The sequence below is a fragment of the Apostichopus japonicus genome, chromosome 11 (assembly GCF_037975245.1).
Source record: "Apostichopus japonicus isolate 1M-3 chromosome 11, ASM3797524v1, whole genome shotgun sequence".
NCBI classification, from domain to species: domain Eukaryota; kingdom Metazoa; phylum Echinodermata; class Holothuroidea; order Aspidochirotida; family Stichopodidae; genus Apostichopus; species Apostichopus japonicus.
Window position 1 is genome coordinate 10,495,274 of NC_092571.1, and position 24,830 is coordinate 10,520,103.

Genomic DNA, 24,830 nt, shown 5'->3' on the forward strand with positions numbered 1-24,830 from the left:
TGCTACATGGATATACCGAGAGGATAGGTACAGTCGCGCTATATAGGTGTAGCATGCTCTAACTGCTACATGGATATACCGAGAGGATAGGTACAGTCGCGCTGTATAAGTCTAGCATGCTCTGACTGTTACATGGATATACCGAGAGGATAGGTACAATCGCGCTATATATGTCTAGCATGCTGTGAAAGGCTACATGGATATACCGAAAGGATAGGCACAGTCGCGGTACATATGTCTAACATGCTCTGACAGCTACATGGATATATTTGTTGGATAACAAGACGTCATCAATGTAAGTTATATATCTCATCACAACATCTGGTTTATATGACAACAAAGACGTCTCCATTCCATACAACTACTAATTGTGAACGAATTGGGTGGAATTTGCGACACCTTCAGTAACGTTTGACCGCTGACCTATGACATCATTTCTCACTGCTAATTAACAACCCATGTTCAGGCATACATTGACCCAACAAGTTTGAATTTCTTCGGCCTTAGGGGATTTATGGGATATGTCTGTTAAAACACATACACACGCACGCACACCCACACACACAGTCCGACATGGTAGGTCCACCCTATTTTATTGAGTTACCAAAGTTTCACTTGAGTACCTCACGGGACATGAGGTGGCTGCAAGTTTAGTACCATTGCAATGAAATATATCTCAGCCCCCGAATATTTTATTCATAGGCATGAAAAACAAATCAAATGTTCGCAAGTGCTTTGAGCATTAATTTGTCGTGCATTAATCTGATATATAACTTTATGAATTCAACAAATGCCCGTTTGATCCTCTGTGTTTTTGAAATATGAACTGTTCCGCATTTCGGTCTGAGACACAGCCTCTTGATTTCAAGAGAAATGACCTTTTCTTGATTAAAAGTGAGATACGGATAACAACCTACAATCATTCATAAACACCAAAGTTTTCACCCACATTTCTTGTAAACGAGGACAAGGCTGTGCTAGAATAAGCTAAGTGTTTCCACGGCAAATTCTGTGTCGTTATCAGGACTTGCAGTAAACTTACATGATACCTCTAATACGAAGCATTTATACGTGAAGGGAACACATATAGGAGCGGGAACACATAGGAGCGGAACACATAGGAACAGGAACACATAGGGGCGGGAACACATAGGAACAAGACATCCAATTGCGGGAGGGGTCGTTAAGAAGCAAAGTACAAACAAAAAATATTTGAAAGCAAATAGCAAGTAAGTGAAATTATTAGCACTCCCCAATTAACCATGGTGATATGATGGAATAGATAAACATCACACACACAGTTCCCTTCACTGCTCAATTGGTTCAAGGTGCCCCCCCTCCCCCCTTCACCACTTCCCCTCCTCTCAAGCCCAAGGGATGATCTCCTATGAACATTTTACCCCCATGCGTATGCAGTTTGTTTTGTATGATATTAATTAAGGTATTAGCTAATTAACGTAGGATAATCAGTTACATTCTAAACCTCAAACCAGTCAAGACATAGAGGCGTTCATAGCCAGGTCTCTCACATTCTTCATATATTCTATACTTTCCCGAAAATCCTCCATATTTTCCGGCCCCGGGACCCTGCGTTATGACCCCGTGACTCCTTGTCCCCCCCCCCCCGCACCCCTCTCGAAAGTCCTGTCAATAAGTAAGTGGTTAAGATGCAACCCTGTATGCTTCATGTAGTTTGCATATATATTTTGATGCTAAACGTTGGATTCGACTCTCGAGTACTTCATTTAATAACCAAACCACAGCGGATGTGTCATTAAATTATTGTGACAAATATTTCCATAAATTTGGCTGGTATAAATATTTCACTGCTAATTAACTTGTTAACTAATATGCTAAATTATAAGCAAACCCCCCAAAAGAAAACAACAACAAATTTTGGTGCTAAAATTAGCTTGTTAGTTTATATTTCTACTATAACTGGAAAGTCACTCAGGAAATATATCATGATCTACTTTCTAAAAATGAGTATGTAAACAACTAATAACTAATTCAAACTATTATCATTATTAAAATAAAATATTATTATCATTAATATTTATCAGTTCTTTGGCAGTAAACAATTATTTTTCTTTAATCTTTCCAGTCTAGAGTTCAAGTTTTGTGTACCGGAACTAAAGACCAACGATCCATGGGGGAGGGGCGGGGGGGGGGTGAGTGGGGGTTGTTGGGTGATGTTACAAGTATAACACAAGTAACCGCTCCATATACATATCATAAAATTAGTCACACCAGCTGGATATGGTATAGTCAGAAGTGTCCAACTTGCACGTAAGATTTCGAACTTGTCAAAGAGGGGGAGGGAGGAGGGGTGGAGGGAGGGTGGGTGTCACCATACCAACTTTGCGTTCGCCACTGAACATAACAATTTTCTGACTCAAATCATGTTTATAGTATCCTATTAATTTGAGAATTTGGATCGTGTTATAGGACATTGTAAACAAATAGTGTGAATATGGTTTGCATGGTCCCATATACACTTTTTAACGGTTGGGAGAAAGCGCCCCTTAAGCAACTACTTTATCATAAATATCGAAAGTTAGAGAAAACGGCATAAACACACATTCACCTATAATAATTTGTTTTTGGGATGATTGTTACTATGGTAACTTTGTTGATATGGCGTCATCATTGAAGACGGATCTATTAGCACTAAAGTAGGAATATTCAGAAATACGGACAGACACCGGAAAGGAGCAGGTATAAGTTGTACATTAAACCTGCCAAGTTAATTATATTGTAATACAAAAAATATATAAAAAAAAAACGACTTGCGAGGGAGATTTCTTTTCGGTGGCCAAATTTTGATGGATGCAGGCCATTACAGCTACGTTTGAGGAGATGACGTCATAGTATATTTTAAGTAAGCCTCACTTCTACAAGGAATTATAGTTCTTAGGAATAAGTTAACATTTTGAAAAACGAGAAATTGCCGGATTCAGACGATTTCGCTATTATTAGATTTATAGATATATGACTGCATATTTCCTGTTATTATTTAAAGTTGATTCTGATTTTCCAGTTTTCAATCTGCATATCCATGGTCAATTCGCCTCCAACGATCAATCCCTCTGTCAATTAGGGACTCATTTTATTTTGCTTATCTCACACGTCACCTTCATTAGCCCTCGGGTATTAGTAAATATCTTTATTCAATTTTCTCGATAAAGATCACCTTTTTTTGAACGGAGAAGTCGGGTCCTTGCTGCTATTTAAAACCATTATCAGTCTCAGGACACAACCAATTTACAGGTCGGAAATCTTTATAAGCTTTAGCTTTCGACTTTGCTGGCACATTTCTGTGTTTTGAAAACTTTTCAGGTAAAATAGGATTTTTTTTACTACAAATTGTGCCTTAAGTTATAATCGAACATACAAACAAGCTTGTAGAGAAGTTGGATCGACGAGACTTGAAGGGGAAAAAAAGTTATATCAATTAAAAATAGAACTAGCGGTCTACCGATCTCAAGATGTTTTCCCTTCTGGCTAAATGTTCGGTTTTGTTTAGTATTTCAGTTATTCTCTTTCAAATCACTGAAGGCAGTAGTAGTAGAAACCATCCAGGCGGTACGATCACCGAACCAGATCTCACAGAAATAAGGAATCTGGTAAGTATAAACTATTTATGGATAATGATTTCATATATTTATAAAATCATTTATTTATTGCCTTAAAATATCATTGAATTTTTTTTAGCCTAAATAAACTTAAAAGGCCAACAAAAATGAAAGAAAAAACTCCTCCACCCCCCCAAAAATAAACAATCACAGAAAAAAAAGGAAGAGAAAAGTGATGAAGTTAGTTGGATGGTTAAGAATTCTTTACATATTAATTGATATGAATAAATTATTTTCTTGTACATGAATGTACTTGATATAATTCTGGCGGTTTTCGTTTTATTATGAGCTTAGTTTCATTTTGTCGAAGAATTTGAAAAAACTTGTTGTTATGCGCCAACATTTTTCAATGTTTTCATGATTTGTGATGGAACAAGAATGAATTTGTGAGTCAAAGTCTCTTAAAAGTTTGTTCAATATATTGGTAAAACAACGTTTCGAATTAAACTTGGCCAAGTCGCTTTTTAAATCCGTAACTGTAATATAAGGGCTTTTGCGGTTTATTCCTATAGTTGTATATCTTTCTCGATCAACTTATAGAACAGTGGTTACTACAAATAAATAGTTTAAAGATGATAACTTTTAAATAACCAAATCAACTTTATTTATTAAGTCGCTATTTTGACTTCCATGATTTGTGATTTTCACACGACAATTGGTGGTAATGGAACGTACATGGCACCAGTTTTCACTCATAAATGTAATATATAGATTCGATCCTGGAACATTCTTGCGCTTACAACGGCAGATTACGGTTGTGTATATAGCAAAGGGCGCTTCGTTGCGCCTAGTATGTATTGTGCTGCACGCATTGATTAAAAGAAATTTCTCCGCTTGAAGCAACCGAAGACTTTGATAAAGACCAAAATGAGCCGATTTTCGTGATGATTAGTTTAAGTTTTCTTAACAGACATTCCAGAAATGTCTTCTCAAAGTGTTAGTGTAATCATATAATGATATACTGCATGCATGTGTAATCATGTAATGATACTGTGTGCATGTGTAATCATGTAATGATACTGTGTGCATGTGTAATCATGTAATGATACTGCATACAAGTGTAATCATATAATGAAACTGTGTGCATGTGTAATCATATAATGATACGGTGTGAATGTGTAATCATATAATGATACTGTGTGCATGTGTAATCATATAATGATATACTGCATGCATGTGTAATCATGTAATGATACTACATGCATGTGTAATCATATAATGATACTTCATGCATATGTAATCATATAAGGTTATTGCGTGTGTGTGTAATCCTATAAAGACAACACATCTTCAGTCACGTGATTACACATCTTGACAACACCACGATTAGATATATGCAGGGATAATCTACGCAAATATTTTTACAAGATTGAACAGGCAGTATAGATTCATATATAGCACTGCATGTTATAAATCAAATAATTACACTGCATGTACGATTCTGTTAGTATAGTCATGAGATTACATTTGCATAGGTACGGTAATCACGATAATACACTGCAAATGTAATCAGGTGATTATATCTTCATGGTAAATGATGCAACTATTGTGCGCGTATATTCATACTACATTGGGCAATGATGTGATTACCAACTGCATGTGTAATCATTCATGTGAATGCGATTATATGATATTTATATTCATATGATTATATGAGCTGTTTTTTTCTTCATGTAATTGCACTGCATATGTTACCATGAAAATACACCACGTATATGTATAATCATGTAAGTACATTACTTCACTTACCAGCAACTTCTTGACTGAACAATAGACAACTTTCCCAAGAAAAAAAAATGAAAAAAAAATGTGTCTATTCTATAAAAACAATCTTATTATCCCCCGTAGGACCTCTCGCGAGGTCGACCAGGGGTTAAACTCCTTTTGATTTGAACATCACATCATTCACATGTTAATTCTTTGACTATTGCAAATACATGTGAATGCATGTTTCAGTGTAATCAAGTAACACTAGTCTGTTGTTTCGTTCACTTATGAAGAACGCAGAGTGATAAGTTTACCATGCTAAACGTTAATGTCAAACGCAATGCACTATATAGCATCCAGAACGGACATACTATACAAAATCCACTGTTTTGAGACTTGATTTTTTTCTCGGTGATTTTAAATTTTAAATTTCCTCTCCATTCGTTTAAGCTTCTACAAAGTCAGCTTAACTTGTACAAGGTGCAGAGACGAATTGACCACATTTCAGAAGATGCAGGTGGACTTAGTCTGACGTCATCAGCCGAAGAGAGCTTACCACTAAGCGGATCTGTTGACGAGAGTTTGTCCGCTCTTGAACCACTATCAGCGGCTAACAAACGTGAGTTAAACCGATCTAAAAGTTAACCTTAACTCAATGCCAGTCATTATAACATGTACCTTACGATTGACCGACACGTGAAGTTGGTTTGGGAGGGGCACTCAGGGGGGGGGGGGGGTGGATATGGTGGCTGCATCCACCTGTCAATATATAATCATTGTGGGACTTAATGGTAGATAGAGCAGTCATATTCAAGAAGTCCTTTCACGAAGCGAAATGCTTCAAAACAAAGTTTTAAATCAAACATTTATGAGGTGAGTGAATTAGGGCCTTACAATTTAACTAAACGCTTATAGGAACCATACAAATACAAGACTGTATTTAATGATGAGTTTCACGTTGGGTAGATAGTTAACGGCTATTGTAGAGCTCCCAATCCGCGTGTTATTGTTACGTTTAAATCGAAATTAGTAAGTTCGTTTCCATCAATGTCTTTGTAATTACATTGCCTGTATTTGCAATATTTTCCCTCCCTTAACGGCCCATTTACTACTGCAGAAATGTGGTGAAGTAAAACAAACTTCACGTCGAAATAGTCTGTTGATTTCGATCACTAGTTTAGTTACTGCAATTTTACAACCCTGTTTAAAAACATAAATAAAGTAATATTACACTTGATCATTCCCCAATATTTATGACTTATTCGCAAGCAATAATATTTTCACAATTGTAAGAGATTATTGGTTGCCTACATATATTCCGCTTGTAGCGTTAATCATATGCAAGATGCAAATCGAAAAGAGCGCCTTTTTTATATCAGACAAAAACAACTATTGACAATTGTCAAGCTTATTATTGAGTTTTAGCATATACTATCAGAAAATCGAACAAAACCAACCTCAATAACTGCTTCAAGCACAGCCACATTTAAGAACTGTATATTACCATCTTAAACACCCCTGAAAACGACGATCACGTACATATTAAATAGGAATCTCTTCCAGGAAAATGATCATATCAAATATTTCAATCGCGAAAAACACCATTAAAGATTGTTGGCCTAGAGGCTTTTATATTGTTGAGAACTGTATATAGTTTAGGATAACGGGATCATAACATCCAGATCACGTGAGACAGAGGGTACAGCGAAATACAAAGAAATACTCTCGCTTTATATGCGAACACCCTGGCCAATAGGCTATGGATGCTGATTGTACGTCCAGAGTTCGAAACCGGCAAGGAAGGTCGTAATTACACTGTAGGCGGTATAATATATATATATATATATTTATTTATATATATATATATATATATATATATATATATATATATATATATATATATACATATATAATTGAAATCGTAATGAGTTGGAAAATCAAGAACAGTGAAAAAACTTCCAGCCTCCACCGGGATTCGAACCCGGGCCTCCCGCTTTGTACGCGGACATCCTAACCACTAGGCTATGGACGCTGATTGTATGTCCAGAGGTTCGAAACCGGTAAGGAAGGTCGTAATTCCACTGTAGGCGTTTGTCACCTGTATCGAACAATACTAGTCCTGTGTTTGGTGACATATTTTGCCTTACTCTAGAGATCAAACATGATGCTAACCAACTCGTAATCATTTGTGATTCCTAAAGCCGGATCTCGAAAGAGATATCTTGAACAGACTTTATGTTAATGAAATGGAGGTAAACGATAAAGGCAAATGAATATATATAATTGAAATCGTAATTATATATATATTTATATATATATATCAGCAAATCACTCTTAGGAGTACTGAACAGAATTAATACTTTTAAATATGAATAACATAATTGTTTGTCACATTTCTTGGTCCTCGATACCGGGCCCCATGGGGTCCTGGCCTTGAGTAGGCCTAGGTAGGCCACGGATTACAGACAATAGGAGTCGAGTAACAAGTCCGATATGACCGTAAACCTTGTACAACTCAACAGAGTCTGCTATTATACGAGCTGATATTTCCAAGGATTTTCTTTTGCGGTATTATGAGAGATCTTACTTGGTTCCTATATTAAAGGCATATTTCGTTGGCAGAGATTGTAACACTCATCCTGGGGAGGAAGGCATTCCACGTACATATGTTAGGTAGTTTAAGACCATGCATTCTATATATATATATATATATATATATATATATATATATATATATATATATATATATATATATATATATATATATATATATATATATATATATATATATATATATATATATATATATATATATATATATATATATATATATATATATATATATATATATATATATATATATATATATATATATATATAAGATATGTGTGATAGGATGTAACCTAGTTTAATCTTCTTGTTGATTCGTCCTGAATGTGATAGGTGTGTTTATTGTTTGTTTAGCCGACAAATGTTCCTTGTTTGTAGAATTTCAGCAAAAGTCAACTATTGTCGAATTAGATTAAATGTACGGTACGTATTTATCTATATCTTTTTCGAAGGGGCAGTGTTATACTTAATTTGATGTAACACAGGCATGGTCACATGGTTACAGTCCCAACGTAATTGGACTGACGGTGTTGAGAGTAAATCGTGTTATTTGATTTTCGTACCAAGACTCCTCTATCTTTAAAAAGATTTGAAGGAGAATACTATGCGGTATTTATCCATTTTTTCAAGGGAATGCCGATACTGCAATAACAGCAAACAGCGTGATTATATTACATCTGTACAGTCAGATATTGTAACTGTATGCTGTGAACTTGTTTAATTAATTAAAAGAACAAAGAAAGCCACAAAGAAGGGGCTAGGATGAGGGTCAACCAGCAATTTGGATTCTCAGGCCCTCACTATAATAAATATTCGCGTAAGATTAACAATGATCCGTCTTGTAAGTAGATTTTGACTCTATTAAAAGAGAGACTTGAAACAGAAATAGTTTATGTATAACTATGTAAGACCAAGCACAAGCACAGACAATCTCACCTTTTACGTAAAACTGTTCATTCGTATACTCTACAGTGTTAAAATTTGAATGTTGAATCCCATTATTCTGTCACCCTAAAGCCAATATTTCAGATTTTTTCTTTTGTTACTTTTTTTTTCATACTTTACTTGATAATCAGTTCTGACAGCAAACATCGCTATCGTGTTGAATATGATCAGTATTGTCAGTGTGACGTCATCATGACATACTGTGTTACATTCTTCGCTGTGTCCCGAGGCCAATAGACTGTGCTATATAATTGGAAACAATTGAAATGCGGTATGAAAATGACACACACACACACACAACCGAAGTTATATTTGTCTTCCTAATGGGCTATCATATCAGCGATAAATTGCTTATCTTTCAAAATCGTTACATATCTATTGAAAATTTCTTTTTGATTGATTCTATCAACCTTATAAACATCTTGAAAGGTCATCTGTTTTACTCTTAGTTTTGGAAGAAAACCAAATAAATGCAACTGTCAAACATGTGCTTCGCTAGGTACAAAGAAAAAGATACCGCTTTGGATACCGCAGTATATGTGAACCCCATAACTAACTGTCCTTCTTTTTGGATCAGAGATTTCTGCCATCAGTAAGGCTAACTTACCCGACGAGCTTAAATATGGTCGGTTCTCCTGTTACAGGTATGGCACTCTTCAGTGGTGGATCAAGGTTTGCTCGAAGGAAGGGGTCCGGGAGACCAGTATCGGTACAAACCGAAAGAAAAAGTAAGAAATGCCCGGCTAAACCTCTCCACCATATCCCTCAAATTTGTTTGCAGCCAATTTCTTTGTGAGAGAGTACAGACGAGGCGGAATGGCCCCCGATCTCGGAATGGCCCGGTTCCCGGAATGGTCCCCAACCCCAGGAATGGCCCCGATCCCGGAATGACCCCCGGTCCCGGAATGGCCCCGGTCCCAGAATGCCCCCGATCCCAGGAATGACCCCCGATCCCGGAATGGCCCCGGTCCCGGAATGGCCCCCGATCCCGTAATGGCCCCGGTCCAGGAATGGCTCCGGATCCCCCTGCCTGAATCCGCCACTGTTTTGTATGACTTACCAAAGTGTAGTGTTAGTAATGGGTCGGATAACACATGCGCAATAAGGGGACAGTCACCAATTTTCATATAACTGGTAGTGGTAAGGGTGAGGTGAGCTGGTTTCATACAATATAATGGAAAACACATTCACTTTCAATGCGCCTTGTACCGATGTCTAAACATAACATAACATTTATTATTATATTATTATTATTATAGGAGACACATCAATCAAAACGACTGAACAATATTAAGTTAAGTACCACATGAACTTGTTTTTACCAGCTCTTCAGAAGCTACATACGATCGACAGGTAAATTTTAAAAAAAATCGTCCGTTCTCAGAGAACATGAATTTAATGCAAATGGTTGAATTTCGTCTCATAATTTCTTTCTGTTTTACGTCGAGGACAACATGTTGTCACATATAGTTATTAGAAATGATGGAACAGAAGGTTGACATTATCATTTAGGCCTAGTAAATAAATATAGTTCAGAGGTAAGTTTAGTTCGGGGATGTAAAAGAGGACCTTGATTAGCTAAGTACCCAAGCGAAACTTGTGATCAATTCTTACATATCGTTTCCTGGGAAAATACCAGTTGAAGATGTCACAAATGCGTTACTTGTTTCTCTTTTATTTCTTTGATATTGGGTTGGGTGAGGTTCCAAGTTTTCCCTACAGAGTTTTGAAGCTTATAGAAATACCAATCAACGCAAGTGCGTTCATATCCGATTGAGTCAAACGGTTATACATATGTATGTATATATATATATATATAAATGAAAATCGTAATGAGTTGGAAAATCAAGAACAGTGAAAAAACTTTCAGCCTCCACCGGGATACGAACCACGGGCCTTCCGCTCTGTACGCGGACACCCTAACCACTAGGCTATGGACGCTGATTGTATGTCCAGAGGTTCGAGATCGGTAAGGAAGGTCGTAATTCCACTGTAGGCGTTTGTCACCTGTATCGAACAATACTAGTTCTGTTTTTGGTGACATATTTTGCCTTACTCTAGAGATCAAACATGATGCTAACCAACTCGAAATCATTTGTGATTCCTAAAGCCGGATCTCGAAAGAGATACTTTGAACAGACTTTATGTTAATGCAATGGAGGTAAACGACAAAGGCAAATGAATATATATAAATGAAAATCGTAATGAGTTGGAAAATCGAGAACAGTGAAAAAACTTTCAGCCCCCACCGGGATTCGAACCACGGGCCTTCCGCTCTGTACGCAGACACCTATAACCACTAGGCTATGGACGCTGATTGTATGTCCAGAGGTTCGAAACCGGTAAGGAAGGTCGTAATTCCACTGTAGGCGTTTGTCCCGGTGGAGGCTGAAAGTTTTTTCACTGTTCTTGATTTTCCAACTCATTACGATTTTCATTTATATATATTCATTTGCCTTTGTCGTTTACCTCCATTGCATTTATATATATATATATATATATATATATATATATATATATATATATACATACTCAAGTTTGAGAAGAGTGTGAGAAGAGTATAAGAGCAGAACATATATTTTGCGTGATTCAGCGCAAATTTCGACTCGCAATACCTGTCTTATAGAATACCAGTCTAGAAACATGTTTGTATATGTTAACATTTATTACGTTTGTACGCTTTCGATGTTTACGGTCAATTTCATTTTCCTCGTATTTTTGTTGCGGTCTTTAAGGTCCTTCCTAATTACACGCTCTAATAGAGTAGCATTAGCTAATTCTGGCAAATTTAACACGATATGCAATAATTATGAAGCTGAATTTAAAGTAACAACACACGTCAAGAAGTTGTTTACGATAATAAATTATATAACTTGATACAGGTTATGTTTTTAAAGGTCTTGTACTGGCATCCATTAGACGTCGGCTAATCTAAATATAGCTTCAAATTTATGCGAAACTCTGGGATTTTCCCTTTTTTAACCTCTGCAATAGATGGATGACTGATGTATTAATTGAGAAAAAATATAAAAATAATCAACCTGGGGGTGGGGGTTGGCGGAGAGTGGGAGGGTGGGGTGTAGGCGAGGACGCAGAAAAATGTGTTTATATCTCATTTTATCTGAAAAATATACGATTTCTGTTTAGAAATATACAATTAGAGGTAACCTGATATAAGCTCCGATTAAGTTTATCTTTCAAAGCAAAAGCGAGGGAATCGTAGAAAGCGTAAACGCAGTTCTAAATTCTCAATCAACATGCCGCTTGTATTAGACGCCCTCGGCGTATTTTTATATAAGCGTGAATTTTAAGACGGTACCGGCCACTACTATAGGGCCCTCTTAAAGAGTAATAAGCGGGGGGGGGGGGGAAGGGGATGCAAGCAACCCCGACAAATTTAGGTACGTGCTGAGCTTTTATGGAAGGTTCAAATGCGAATGAATGATTTCATAAAGGATAGTTTGTGGCCGATGGGTCGTTGAAGGCGTCTCCCATATAGGGGGGGGGGGGGTCCTCGCCCACTTGGAGATTAAAGGTTAGACGTCAAATATCGCATTCTGAGGCACAGTTAGAGCTAATAGATATTCTTGATTTTTGTGTGAGGTTCAAAATGGGTAACACCATTATAGCAATATGTAGTCTAATTCTTTCTTCCCCGGCTGAACTGTTCCCCTCCCCTCACACCCCCTAAGTATTCAGATTGTATTCATTAGTGTGTTAGTTTATTCCAGTATATCCTGTAATATCGTCCAGGTATACACCTGTACCCAACGATACTAAACTCACTAGTGCATTAAGTTTAGAGTCTAATTTTGTAGCCTGGAGCTAAAAAATATAGCTCCATGTTTGTAATGTATGCAAACATCTGAGGCTTTTGAGGATAAACATCAGTTTAATATATTAACAAGTCTTTTTACCTCATTTCATAAGTTAAGCATAACAATTCACCATCGATACTGAAAACTTCAAAGCACTTTATAAAGTAACAACAACAACAACGGCAACCACTCTTACGCCACCCCGACCCCCACCCCACCCCCCCCCCAAAAAAGAAAAAAAGAGTATTATAAAGCACATTCTAGCACTTTTGTTGAAGTATATATTGCCTGTATAGTAGGAGTGAAATGAAAGACACAGTGGTTCTACTCTAACACTTTTTATCGACACCGTTCCAGATCAGTGTGTTAGGGTAACTTACGATATGTGTATTGGGGTTCCTTGTTGCTAAGGATTTCAACCTACTTTCTCTATCACGTTTACACAATGAATTGCGGCAAACTGCATGACGTTGTTATTGTAGAAGAAAAATATTCATATTAAGTGTGCCTCGAAACAGAGAAAAAAAAAAGGCGTTTGAATATAATAGAATTTGTTTATTTGTTATATTAATGTCATCCCTTTTCTTTTGAATCTTCATCAAGTGTCGGTTATTTTGTTTCAAATTAACGAGCTATCTCAATTGCTTTGCAGACACAAGAGTTGCTGAAATGACTTGAATAAATATGCTAAAAGGTGCAAAGTATTTTGTAAATGGAAAGGAACCATATGTATATATCTCATAACGTGGTTAAGACTGTTATAGAACATTTGCAAAGGCCACATTATTTGCAAGTACTAAACGACTAACTGTTGTCATGTAAAGGTCTATGTAAAGTAGGGTCAGACCAAGGTCAGTCTCAGACCAAGGTCAGACCAAACAATTCCAGAGAGATATAAAGCTGACATCTTAAGTAGAAGTTTAATGCTGCAGACATGCTGTATTCCAACAAAACTGAAGACAAAATTTAAAATTGCAACTAATGTTTCTACAGCCAGTCCAGATTTCTAGATATTCATTTTTAATATATGTTTAATATCTGAAATACTACTTCAACGCTCAGTCGTTGACGACATTGCCAGTTTCGCGAGTCAGATCTGTGACGATTAATTCTAAACCATGCATTGTTTAATCAGTTTTGATCAATCAAAGCATTATTCTTTAATATCATACAACTAACAGAATAGGCCGACCAGTGGTTGACATCCGCCACCGTTGTAGTCTTGAAATGATCTCTTTGTACATACGGTGATATTAGTCTTAAGTTTTGTATTATTTCTGAGAAGCTAAACTAAGTAATTCAGCCACTTTAATTGATATAGGGCAATTTTTCACAATAAATAATTTTATTATTATATACCACTCATTTGTACTGCCGTTGTTTTTTTTTTCTCAATCTTTGTTTTGTCTTTGATTGTTTTACTATTCTATGTTTTGAAATTTTTGATATTTTTACGAATGATTATTAACAACTTATCGATGTTTTTTGTCATTGCAGGCAGCAAGTGTAGTTTTTGGAAGATCCTGTGCTAAAATACTGCCCTCTCACGGAATAACCTACCATACATACAGCCCTCGTACGGAATAACGTGCAATGCAGCCATCGTACAGAATAACCGTAGACCTCGAAGACCTGCCATGAAGACCTCAAAATTACCCACAGACTTAACTCAGCAGTCAGATGAAGATATATGTTACCATTATGGACACTTTTGTTTAGAGTTGCATACAAGAGGCACAAGTGAAAAGACCAGAGGATGGGAACGGATGGGGTGTGGACAGGGAGGCGGTGGGGTGAGGATAGGGAGGCGGTGGGGTGAGGATAGGGAGGCGGTGGGGTGGGTAGTATTCCCACCGGATCAAAAGAACTTTTCACATTGCTAAGTTATTAATTCACACTAGAATGGACTATGACACAATATACAACTGTACAAAAAGTTACAGGACACGATATGTCTCAGCACTTTACCTAATCATTTTATATATACCGAGGGTTTACCATCAAATGACCTATGCGGACCGGAGGAACGTTTTGCTTCGATCGTGCTGATCTCAATAGCATCAACGGATAGAGACGTTATTCGAGTCAAGCTAAGAATGAAAAGTTGATCGGCGCCCCCTATTTGTCACCACCGTAGCTGTGAAGACTGAATGTCTGACGATAGTTTCACTTACGGAAAATCATTGTAAAGGATACTTAACAGGGACAATTAATGCACCTGGTGGACATATCTATAACTATACTTTAAAATCTTAAGGGACATTCAATGTTGACATGTGTTATTTCTTTCTTTAAAATGATATACTCGGATATTTCGCCACTGACGATTTGTACTGCTCAAGCACATCGAAACAGACATATCAATGAATTGATTTTATTTCTAGAAAACGAATAACTATCTTTCACACAAGAATACCAGTTGACTGTTTCACTTAGTTGATAAAAATAATTGGTGATAAGGTTGCAAACATCGCCTCTAATGTTGCTTTCATGAGAATCGTGTTTATGGATATAATTGACGTTTTAAGAAACATTATCATCGTAAGAGAAAGATGTATATATATATATATATATATATATATATATATGCATATATACATATATATATATATATATTAAATATATATACATATATATATCATCTAGTTTATTCCGATCTCTTTAATTGAGTTACAAATATAAAAATTAATAAAAATAATTCTTTAATTAAATAATATTTAACACATAGTGTATGTCACAAACTGAATGTTTGTTCAACCATGGAACATAATTCTTTGTTATTCGTGTTGAGAACATGATTTCAGCTTCTATAGAAAATATGAACTTATGAAGAAAAATGGAAACCTCGGGTGTTTAATTATTTTGCTTGCGATGAAATATGAAATACTTATCAGGTAGTAAAAAGAAATTAATAGGATGAATAACATCATCAAGATACCCAAGCTTAACATATTCGTAATTAATAGTATTTTTTTTTTATAAGCAGTGGAGAAGTCTTTATCCAAATATCGTTTACTGGGGAACATAGCCAAAACAGATGTTCTAAAGTTACATCCTCCGAATTCAGTGTCGGACTTGGGCAATCGGACTTGGGCAATGCCCGGTGGGCCGGAAGGCCGGTGGGCTGGGGAGCCTGGTAAAAATTACAGTCCATTTAACAGTAGTTAATAGAAAAAATACAGGCGGGCTGTGTAGAAATATATTTTTATCTGTGGGAATCAGCTCATGAAATCACCATGTTAGTTAGTCTGTTAGTTCGTAACAAAGAACGTGCTATGGCAACCCGTCCGTGCTAATGGATTTATTAGTTTTTTTTCCATATTTTCCAAGCATGTTGTCACAAAATGCTTAAAAAACTAAATAAAATCCAGTCTAAAACATATATTTTTGTCTATTTTTGTTAACGTTTTTTACTTTTCTCAGTTTCATTAAAGGTGGGATCGCTCGTAATTTCCTCGTAAATTCTGTCCTTCACACCACCCGATTCAAAAATAATATCAATACTACCCTCTACCGGTTCGTCGCTGTTGTCTCGTAATTTCTCAGCAATCCAGTATTTACGGCTAGTAAGCAATAAACGGGTTCGGTTACTTGAACGGTGGCCTTGGCGAAATTCCTGCATAGTTTCTTGTCTGTGGCAGTACAGGGAGTTGTTATGGAACAACTCCCTGGTCAGTAGTATGCGGTATTACGCCGCGTTTTCGTGTGTGTTGTGTGATACAAAACTCTGTGCTTTGTTTTACGTTCAGAACATTTCACAACTAATGGGCTGTACAGTATAGGTTACGGTCGAGCTCTGCATCAGGCGTAATAGTTCGACCAGGGCGCTGCTACTCTAGGCTCTAGCAGCTCCCTGCTTTTACTCTTTTAGGCCTACCTGGTGAGCAGTCGACGTCAAGAAACAGCTCAAAAAACTATAGTTATGAACTTTATGTCTGATTTACGCTGACTGGTGTCACAAAAAGACAAACGCGAATGAGTGAAAAATATGACTGAAGTGATTACAAAATTGGGTATCAAACGTAAAGTCAAGTCCGTCATGTGTGAACAATTGGTATTTCAGCCAATATTGGTATTAATTATACATAAACAGAGTCACAGCTTACATTGTATTTTATAGATAAATATTAGTTATATATCAGGAGGGTAAGACAAAGCATTTTATGTCATATAAGACATATACCATATATAGATAAATATGTATATTTAATTATTTTTGGACTCCTGGCAACGGGCCCTTTAGGCGATCACAGAGCACTTGCCCTAGCTGCACCCCGTCCTCCTAACCGGTGCACGTAAACCCTGTCCTTGCACCCCTTGACCCGAATTAAAAAATAACGAAACTTGAACGGAAAAGGGAAGAAAAATACGTTGCCATAAGGGGCGGCTCCACCCTCTTTAGAAAGGATTGGCAAAAAGGGAATAAGTACATGAACAATAAACTAATAGTTATTTCCATTGAAAAGTGTCTCGCTGAGCATCGGCCGTCAAAGCAAAAAACTTTTTTTCCTAAATCACGTCAGTGTATTGCTTTCCAGCGTACTGTACTCCCAGAATTGACTCTCCTGCTTCTTGTTCCGAACAGCTCCCAACGAAATGCCAAAAAGTCGGCAACGGGGTTGGGGTGGGTTACCCAGCTCCACCATGGGGCACCTCATTTCGACTGACTCGAATTACAACTCGAAACTTTAACTGAAATTGGATTGAATTAAAAAAAATATATACTAGCTGTCTGCATGGATCATACTTATCTATACTATTGTGTGACCATATAGGCGTACAGGCTCTATATAGTCAACCAGGAGAGACTGGGGGAAGCTTTTTTTCTTGCCACAGAAAATTAAACATTGCCCGGAAGTTCCTAGCATGATTAATTCATTTCAAACTTCGACGGCAATGAAGGACAAAGAGAACCATATAGGCCTATGCCTGACTATAAGATCATTGAACCATCAGGAACAACTCCGAATAATCTTCCATTTGCCGATTCATTACACTGGGAATAAGGGGTGGGGGTGGGGCTTTCCATTTGATCCCCAAGCTATACAACAAGGGTGTATAGCTTGGGACTAGCACGGGGAGACTTGTCAACCTTGTGAACTTTTTTGGGGGTGAGATGCGGGGGGGGGGGGGGGAGTTGGCAAACTAAAACATACAGGGTAAACAGAGGGGAGGAAAGAGGTCAATAAAGAAAGAGTGAAAGACAGATGAAGGGATGGAGGAAGAAAGTAAAGAAAATGTGGAGATGGAGGCTATGGGTAGAGATAGATATGATATGAAAGTACAGAGAAAAAAAAATCAAGAGCAGAAAAATGGAGATCACTGGGATACTGTCAAATACACAAGAAGAATATACAATCTAAATACTGGAATTAAATAATGCACAACATAAATACAGCTTTATGACATCAACAAATCAAAGGGGAAAGATATAATGTTTCAAGGATGCTGGAAAATAAGACACAACAGAAGATGGTCATGGTTTCTGATCTATTAGGCTTCTTCTCTCTACTGCTACCAGGATGTAAGAGACCACAGGGACTCGCACAACTCTTTAAGTTGTGATGACCTCTGACCCTTACTATGCCTAACTGTTATCTTGCCAGGAAATAAATACACCAGTGCATGAGAGGAGGTGAGAGACAGGACTGATTGATCGTGTCGATAGGGGTACATGTGATTCAAGAGATAGATGTAAAGATTAGCATCGTTTGGACACTTCAAATGGGACCCCCTCCCCACCCCCCCACACCCTCCCCCACGTTCAAATCATATCCCCTCCTGGCAACGGAAATGAACACCAGTATAAATAAACCGATACAGATATTTATACACGCTGTGCGTGTAGGCCTATATACAATAATATAAAGCTGGCCATTCTCTGATTGTTACTCCTTGATTGAATTTCCCCAACCTTGCCCACCTTGACTTAGAGGGTGGCCAAGCTCCTGATTTACAGTCATAGCTACTATCGAACAAAATGGACGAAAGCAATTTATCTCAATCTGGTGATGCAGATGTATCATTAGCTGCTAATTCAACGTTTGTGAATGTCGCACAACCTGTCAACAAAAGTCTGGGAAAAGTGCTTGCCCCTGCCATATGTATGATCTCTTTTGTTCAGGATCATGTAAATGTGGCAATGTGTATTCGTATAGTCTGAGGTTTCTCTCCCATGCTGCTCCATATCTAATCCTACTGGTGACATTGGACAGAACATTGGCAGATGGCTTCTTGAGAGGTGTTGAAGTAACTGGATCAGGAGTATCTGTAGAGATTACATAAAACAATAGTTACTAGATTGCAAGTATCCTGCTATAGCTTCTATGGCTGTGACTAAAAATATACAGTACCTTTTGTTTAGAACTTATCACACTTATGCAGCACTGGAAACTGATATTTCAATTTAAATGGTGTCATTGAGTTTAGAGGACATTGAAGTTACAAGTATGTTGGTGAAACCAAGACCACCCTCAAGAAGCAGTTCTAGTCACAAGTCAATACCATGAAAATGGAGACTCCAGTAGGGGAACACTTTCAGCTCCCCAATCATACCATTAAAGACATGTCCCAACAGGTAACTAACTTCGTAGACTAACCATCTCAGACACAGTACACCACAGCAGAGATAGAGAGAGTGGACGGAGTGCCCTAGCACCATTCAACTGAATGGGCTCAATATACAGGAAGGACATGACTAACTTTATCCTGCTCCATCTCTGTATTCTGCTATAGTTTATTTGCCCTCTCTCCTTACTTAATCCTAGCTTTGTACTCGGTACTCCACAGTTTATCTAAATACCTCTGCTTTCACTGACTCCTTTTGTTCAATACACCATTAACTTCTTTCTTTGTGTTCACCATGTCCTCTCTGTTCCAGGCTCTATTGTGTCTCTTTAATTTACTGTTACTAGTCAGTTTGCCTCTAAAGAAGATCCTGATAATATCAGGCCCACTTACTTTTATAAATTCTCATACACATGTATGCTTTTTAGTGGATGAGCAATATGCTACCATCTTTTTCTTTTCTTTTGGAATTTAATGAGAATGAAATTGTATTATTTTTCTGATCACACCAGATCAGATAAGATTAGCACTGCTCTTCCAGTCTGTAATTCATGCAAGGATAAACATATAAATTTACCTTCTCCTTTCTGAGTGTCAACTGATCTTTCTGTGGTGACAGCCGCTGAGAATGCCTCTGTTTGACTTTCAGCATCTTTCCGGAAAAGATGCATTTGAAACCTATACAATGAAACAAAAAAAATTGTCTGTAAATCATATAACTGAAATAGTAATTTTACTGTACACCTCAAGCTTAATTGTATGCGTAATGAATCTGGTAATGACCAAATCATTACAAACATACATGTTGTTATCATACCTACCCAAGAAAAAATATGAAAGAGAAAAGTAACAAACAAACACTTAGGCAGATTTCAATAATAACATATTGTTAACCCACATTGATTTAAACCCAGATAAGGATGAGATATTCTTTCATACTCTTCTTCAACATATCCATAAACCGCGGTACCTTTCAAGAATTGTAAGGATAATTTTGTGTTGCCCAACTGCTTGCCCAACAACTTGAGCTCACATGTCAATGTAAAATTTACTATGTAAACTTCCTGTCTTAGTGAACTGATTGGTTTCATATCGCTAAAAGATGTCCAGTCTTTTAACAAAGTTTGATGTACACTCATTATTTACCTACTGTGTAAACTTCCTGTTTATGTGAGCAGTTGGTTTCATGAGTGAGAATTGAGATGCTAGCTTACTCCATGACACCATTGTGAAAAATTCCTGTTTACATGAATAGCTTGATTTCAGACTACCATTAATTTAACGCTAGATTACTCTCCACAAGAGATAGTTTCGGCCACCAAATTTAATAGATATTATAATTTTTGAACACTAAACATCAGATCATTCACAAGAAGCTGAACAAAAACAAGCATAGTACTGACTATATATAAAAAATATGATAACTTAGCACAGCATCATAAAGTATGAGCATCAGGCCTACACAAAAAAAACTGGTACTTTCTTACCTCCAGGCATGGCTATATAAAGGTTTATAAAGGTATAGCTATATGTACTAATATGGTCCCTCAATTTGTGAGGCTAATTTACCTAATTTCTTGCATAGCAGTTGGGTTCCTTCAAAAATCCCATTCACAGAAATGTACACATGATTGCTGGAATATTGGACAGACAGTCAGTAGATAACAGTATAACACCCTGTTGCCCACATGAACCATTAAAACTTGATTGCATATATGCTGGCTGTGGCTGACCTTAGAAAAACATAAGGTCTAGTTGCATACGCAGCGGTGTGAAAACATGTGAATCAGTTAGTAGTGATTCTAAATTATTTATGTATAGTAGATGCATTATTTTTATAGGAAAAATTGCAGGTTCATGTGGTTGTACTTGTACAGCACAGTGTGCCTTCCTCACTGGTGTATATTACAAAATTAGGGAATACAGTTACTATGAACACTTAATTCAGATACTTATTACTAATACTATAGGCCTTAGTCCTATGTTATATGCCTAGTTAATTATGACTGGGCATAGGTGAGGCTTTTCTTTCAAATGCTCATTCACAAGAATTATTCCTCAAACAAGGACAGCTGATAACAATTTAGAACCTGGAGGGGTGGGGATGAACAGATCACTTAGGCCTAGTGGTTAGAAAATATATTTCCATCAATTTGTTGAGGCAAAAAAACAGTCTACTTTTTGGTGATGAGAAGGCCCAGCTTTCCATGGCATAAATATGAGGAGTGAAACTAAAGACCCCCAGTCCCTGTCAGTCTTCTTTAGGAAGGATATTTTAATTTTTAACTGTATACAGTACAAAGTGGCTATTCTTACGACTAGTTGTAAGAATAATTTCCGACTACGCATGGGCAGTTGCTATTTTTATGATTAGGAGTACTAATTTTACGACGAGGAGTAACAATAACTTCCGGTTAGGGTTAGGATTGAGGTTTAGGGTTATGTTTAGGGTTAGGGTTACCCCTACTACATGCGCAGTTGCTTTATTTACTTTACTGCACTTGAATTTGCCTTTGTCGTAAGAATAGTTTAGAAATAATTGTTACGACTAGTAGTCGTAAGAATAGCCACGGCCTATACAGTATCCTCATGACAAGCATTCACAAACAGTGATGATGATGACTCAGTAATACAACTTACTGCTATTTTGTGCTAGGATAAGTATGATAAGGTTAGCATACGTTAGGTCCATTGGAAAAATAATGAATGATAGGCCTAGTTACAAAGCCTAGGCTCATCAAATCATGTATGTTACAAATACAATAGCATAGACACTGCAAAGTTCGAACACCTAAGCCTTAAAATACCCCAAAAACTATCTTCATTTTATTGACAGATATGTACGTACATACTTGCGCACGGGTCATTTTGGAGAGGAAATAACTGTAGCTTCCTACTTTTTAGTGATATTGGCTTTCGCTTGTAGGTTATCATGGTGAAATATTGTATTTCTTAGGGGTGTCCGAACTTTGCAGTTTTCTGTACTTCGCAATACTGACAGTTACCTAGGACAATACCCTGTAGTACTACTATGTACTAGTATTACCCTATACAGTTTTAGCCTAGCTTAGCAAATCATTACCTTTTTGTGTGATCCTGAAGCAAATGTTCTGCGAAATCTGCGTTGCTAACAGAAGTCAAATCGTGGACATGTTTGTAGAGCTCTTTCTCCATTTGCCAGTTTACGTAGGAACGTAGAAGATATATCTTCGTGGCATCTCTTCGTCGCTGTTGTTCCTTTGCACTGCTGTTTTTGTCAGGTCCATGCAACAATGGCTTTCCTCCACTTGAACCTACGCTCGTTCCAGGATAAGGTCGTTTTCTTTCGCCCGATTCTCCTTGCCCTGATCCCTTTTCCATGATTGTCACTATACTCTAGTCTAATCGAATGTATTTGTACGAAAATCGTACAGTATTCTTTACTCAAAAGGCACACAAACAACAAACTATCGCGTACGAAAATCCTTTGCGGTAAACAGCACAATATTCTGAAATGCTGTGTTATAACATTATGTGTGCATGGGTACGGGCTTGTTACGCATACGCTTGCCTGTGCTATTCACTGATCTAAATTTGCCACCGAGGTCACGTGAGTTTTCGGGGTCCCATTAAACCTCGCTGAAACCTCGAAAATGCCAGCGCCCTCTAAAAAAAGTCTACGAGCGATATCGCCTTTAAGTGTTGCTTCTGGAAAATTATTTTTGGGTCTTCTTTAAAGGATTATTGTATCCTACAAAATTGAGAAATATAGCACCATTTTGCATCTAAGCATTCCTTAACTTAAAAAAAAACCTCAAAGGGGAGGGGGACACCCCTACCCTTACACCCCTCCACCAGGATGGCGATCACTATGTAAGTAACATATCAATGCATAATGGGCAGGTCTATAGGTGAAAAATGCCCGGTCCGCTTTTAAGACCCTGTCCGCCCCCCGAATTGAAAAAAAAGCATACAACGGTGAATCCTTGCTTTAATTTTGTGAAGAAAGCGTTTGTACCCTATATTCTGTGAATAAACCTGAAATGGAGATACTGTATCTTTGAGTCTCGTACAGCAACAAAGGGTGAGGAGGGTGAACAATAATTTGATATCTTTAATGTTCTCATTAAATTACACAAAATAAACATTTCTAACACCTGGAAGGTATTTTGGAGGGTCGTTACTGTGTAAAAGTTAGTAAGGTATAAAAATTGAAATTTAATAAATGACTGGGAATATGAAATTCAGGTTTATTTAAAACGACCTTGAAATAATCAGTTAAATATCAAGTTTGATTGAAAAGTACGTTAACGTTTCGAGCAACAGCTCCCTCTTTCCAATCGTCCGCAACAGTCGAAGTTTGGTGGAGTTGATCAATTTTTTAAATTGGCTACCTTTAGAGAAACCACTCCTGATGTTAGCGCCATGTAAACAGACAAAATATTAAACATTCCGGATTGTAACTTTCGTCTAGCATAAGTTTAAGACTATTTGCTTGCTAATATTTGCTTTTAGTTGTTTAGTTAGAAGGAATGACATAACTATGAACTTCCGAGTAGTGCTATCAATATAAACAAGTAATGCGACATTCTGATGAATTAATTTGAATAGCAAACGGATAATTGATATTGCATCAGTTTTACTTTTGTATGAATATTCAACGAACTGGCGCCTTAGTTGACGACAAACGTGTACAATCTTGATGTAAGTTCTGGTTGAAGTCACAAGGTCAAGAAAATGAAACTCGTGATCACAGGCAGGGGGTAGGAGCCAGGGGGGCACTGGGGCACGTGTCCCCACCCCCACTTTTTTCCAAAATAGCAAATGTGCCCTACTGGCAAATAAAATGTGCCCCTTTGATGAAGAAGTTTGTTAATTTTACTTATTTTAATATTTTAATTATTTATTTTTAGTCTGTACATGCTATGTTTAAAATGGTATCCCATATTTTTTTGTAGCACGGTTAACAATAAACAATCTCAATAAATAGTATTGATAGCATTCTAACACATCACATATATTCAAGTGATATGGCCGGTGTGTATCGGTTGATAGCATAACGAGTGGTGGTTGTGGAATGAGAAAGTGCCCCTCTGATGTTGTGTCCCCCCCCCCCCGACTTTTTGGAAGCTTCCTTCCCCCCTGATTCACAGGCCTGCATCATACTACCAATCCTGTACAAGTTCAAGGTATCTATCTCTAACTCTTGAATTTTCTACAATGAAACCTAAACAAGTATATCCTTGACATTTGATAGAAATGTTGGTTATGAACAAGGGCGGCGGAAGCACTTTTAATCTGGGGGGGCACCAACGTCGAAGGGCACTTTGCAGAAATTCGATTGGACTGATGCAGCCAGATATTTAGTACCCTTTATAACTCTAACTTCTATCCCTCCATCAACGCCCCCCCCCCCCAAAGGAAACAATGCATACTAGCACTGCAATATCTAATGTGCAAATTGGGAACCAAGGAACAAGTTTTCTTTCGAGACAAAATGAGGTGAAATCATTATAAAGTCCAAGTCCCTGCACACGATACATGCATGAAAGCAAATGAAATATGTCAA

General features: G+C 37.3%; 2 protein-coding genes across 3 annotated transcripts; one reads left to right on the forward strand and one right to left on the reverse strand.

The window, feature by feature from the left end:
• The first annotated feature begins 3,267 nt into the window (after positions 1-3,267).
• On the forward strand, positions 3,268-14,492 carry LOC139976496 (uncharacterized). 2 transcript variants are annotated; one of them, XM_071985300.1, is made up of 4 exons: positions 3,268-3,626; positions 5,793-5,961; positions 9,542-9,625; positions 14,213-14,492. In XM_071985300.1, the coding sequence occupies exons 1-4, from the start codon at positions 3,489-3,491 to the stop codon at positions 14,245-14,247; spliced, it is 426 nt and encodes a 141-aa protein (XP_071841401.1). In that variant the 5' UTR covers positions 3,268-3,488; the 3' UTR covers positions 14,248-14,492. The 2 variants fall into 2 exon arrangements, with proteins under 2 accessions (XP_071841401.1, XP_071841402.1); XM_071985301.1 differs by lacking the exon at positions 9,542-9,625.
• Positions 14,493-18,005: 3,513 nt separating this feature from the next.
• LOC139976273 (uncharacterized) lies at positions 18,006-22,970 on the reverse strand. The gene is made up of 3 exons (XM_071984916.1): positions 22,365-22,970; positions 19,860-19,960; positions 18,006-18,983 (listed from the first exon to the last, which is right to left on the reverse strand). Exons 1-3 carry the CDS (start codon positions 22,640-22,642, stop codon positions 18,781-18,783), a joined length of 582 nt encoding a protein of 193 aa, XP_071841017.1. The 5' UTR covers positions 22,643-22,970; the 3' UTR covers positions 18,006-18,780.
• Positions 22,971-24,830: the final 1,860 nt, after the last annotated feature.

Coding starts and splice junctions, on each gene's coding strand:
- LOC139976273 (XM_071984916.1), bottom strand. CDS start 22,642: ATGGAAAAGGGATCAGGGCAAGGAGAATCGGGCGAAAGAAAACGACCT. Junction 19,961..22,364: donor CTTCAGGATCACACAAAAAG/GTAATGATTTGC, acceptor TTCATTGTATAG/GTTTCAAATGCATCTTTTCC. Junction 18,984..19,859: donor TGACACTCAGAAAGGAGAAG/GTAAATTTATAT, acceptor TAATCTCTACAG/ATACTCCTGATCCAGTTACT.
- LOC139976496 (XM_071985300.1), top strand. CDS start 3,489: ATGTTTTCCCTTCTGGCTAAATGTTCGGTTTTGTTTAGTATTTCAGTT. Junction 3,627..5,792: donor TCACAGAAATAAGGAATCTG/GTAAGTATAAAC, acceptor CATTCGTTTAAG/CTTCTACAAAGTCAGCTTAA. Junction 9,626..14,212: donor GGTACAAACCGAAAGAAAAA/GTAAGAAATGCC, acceptor TTGTCATTGCAG/GCAGCAAGTGTAGTTTTTGG.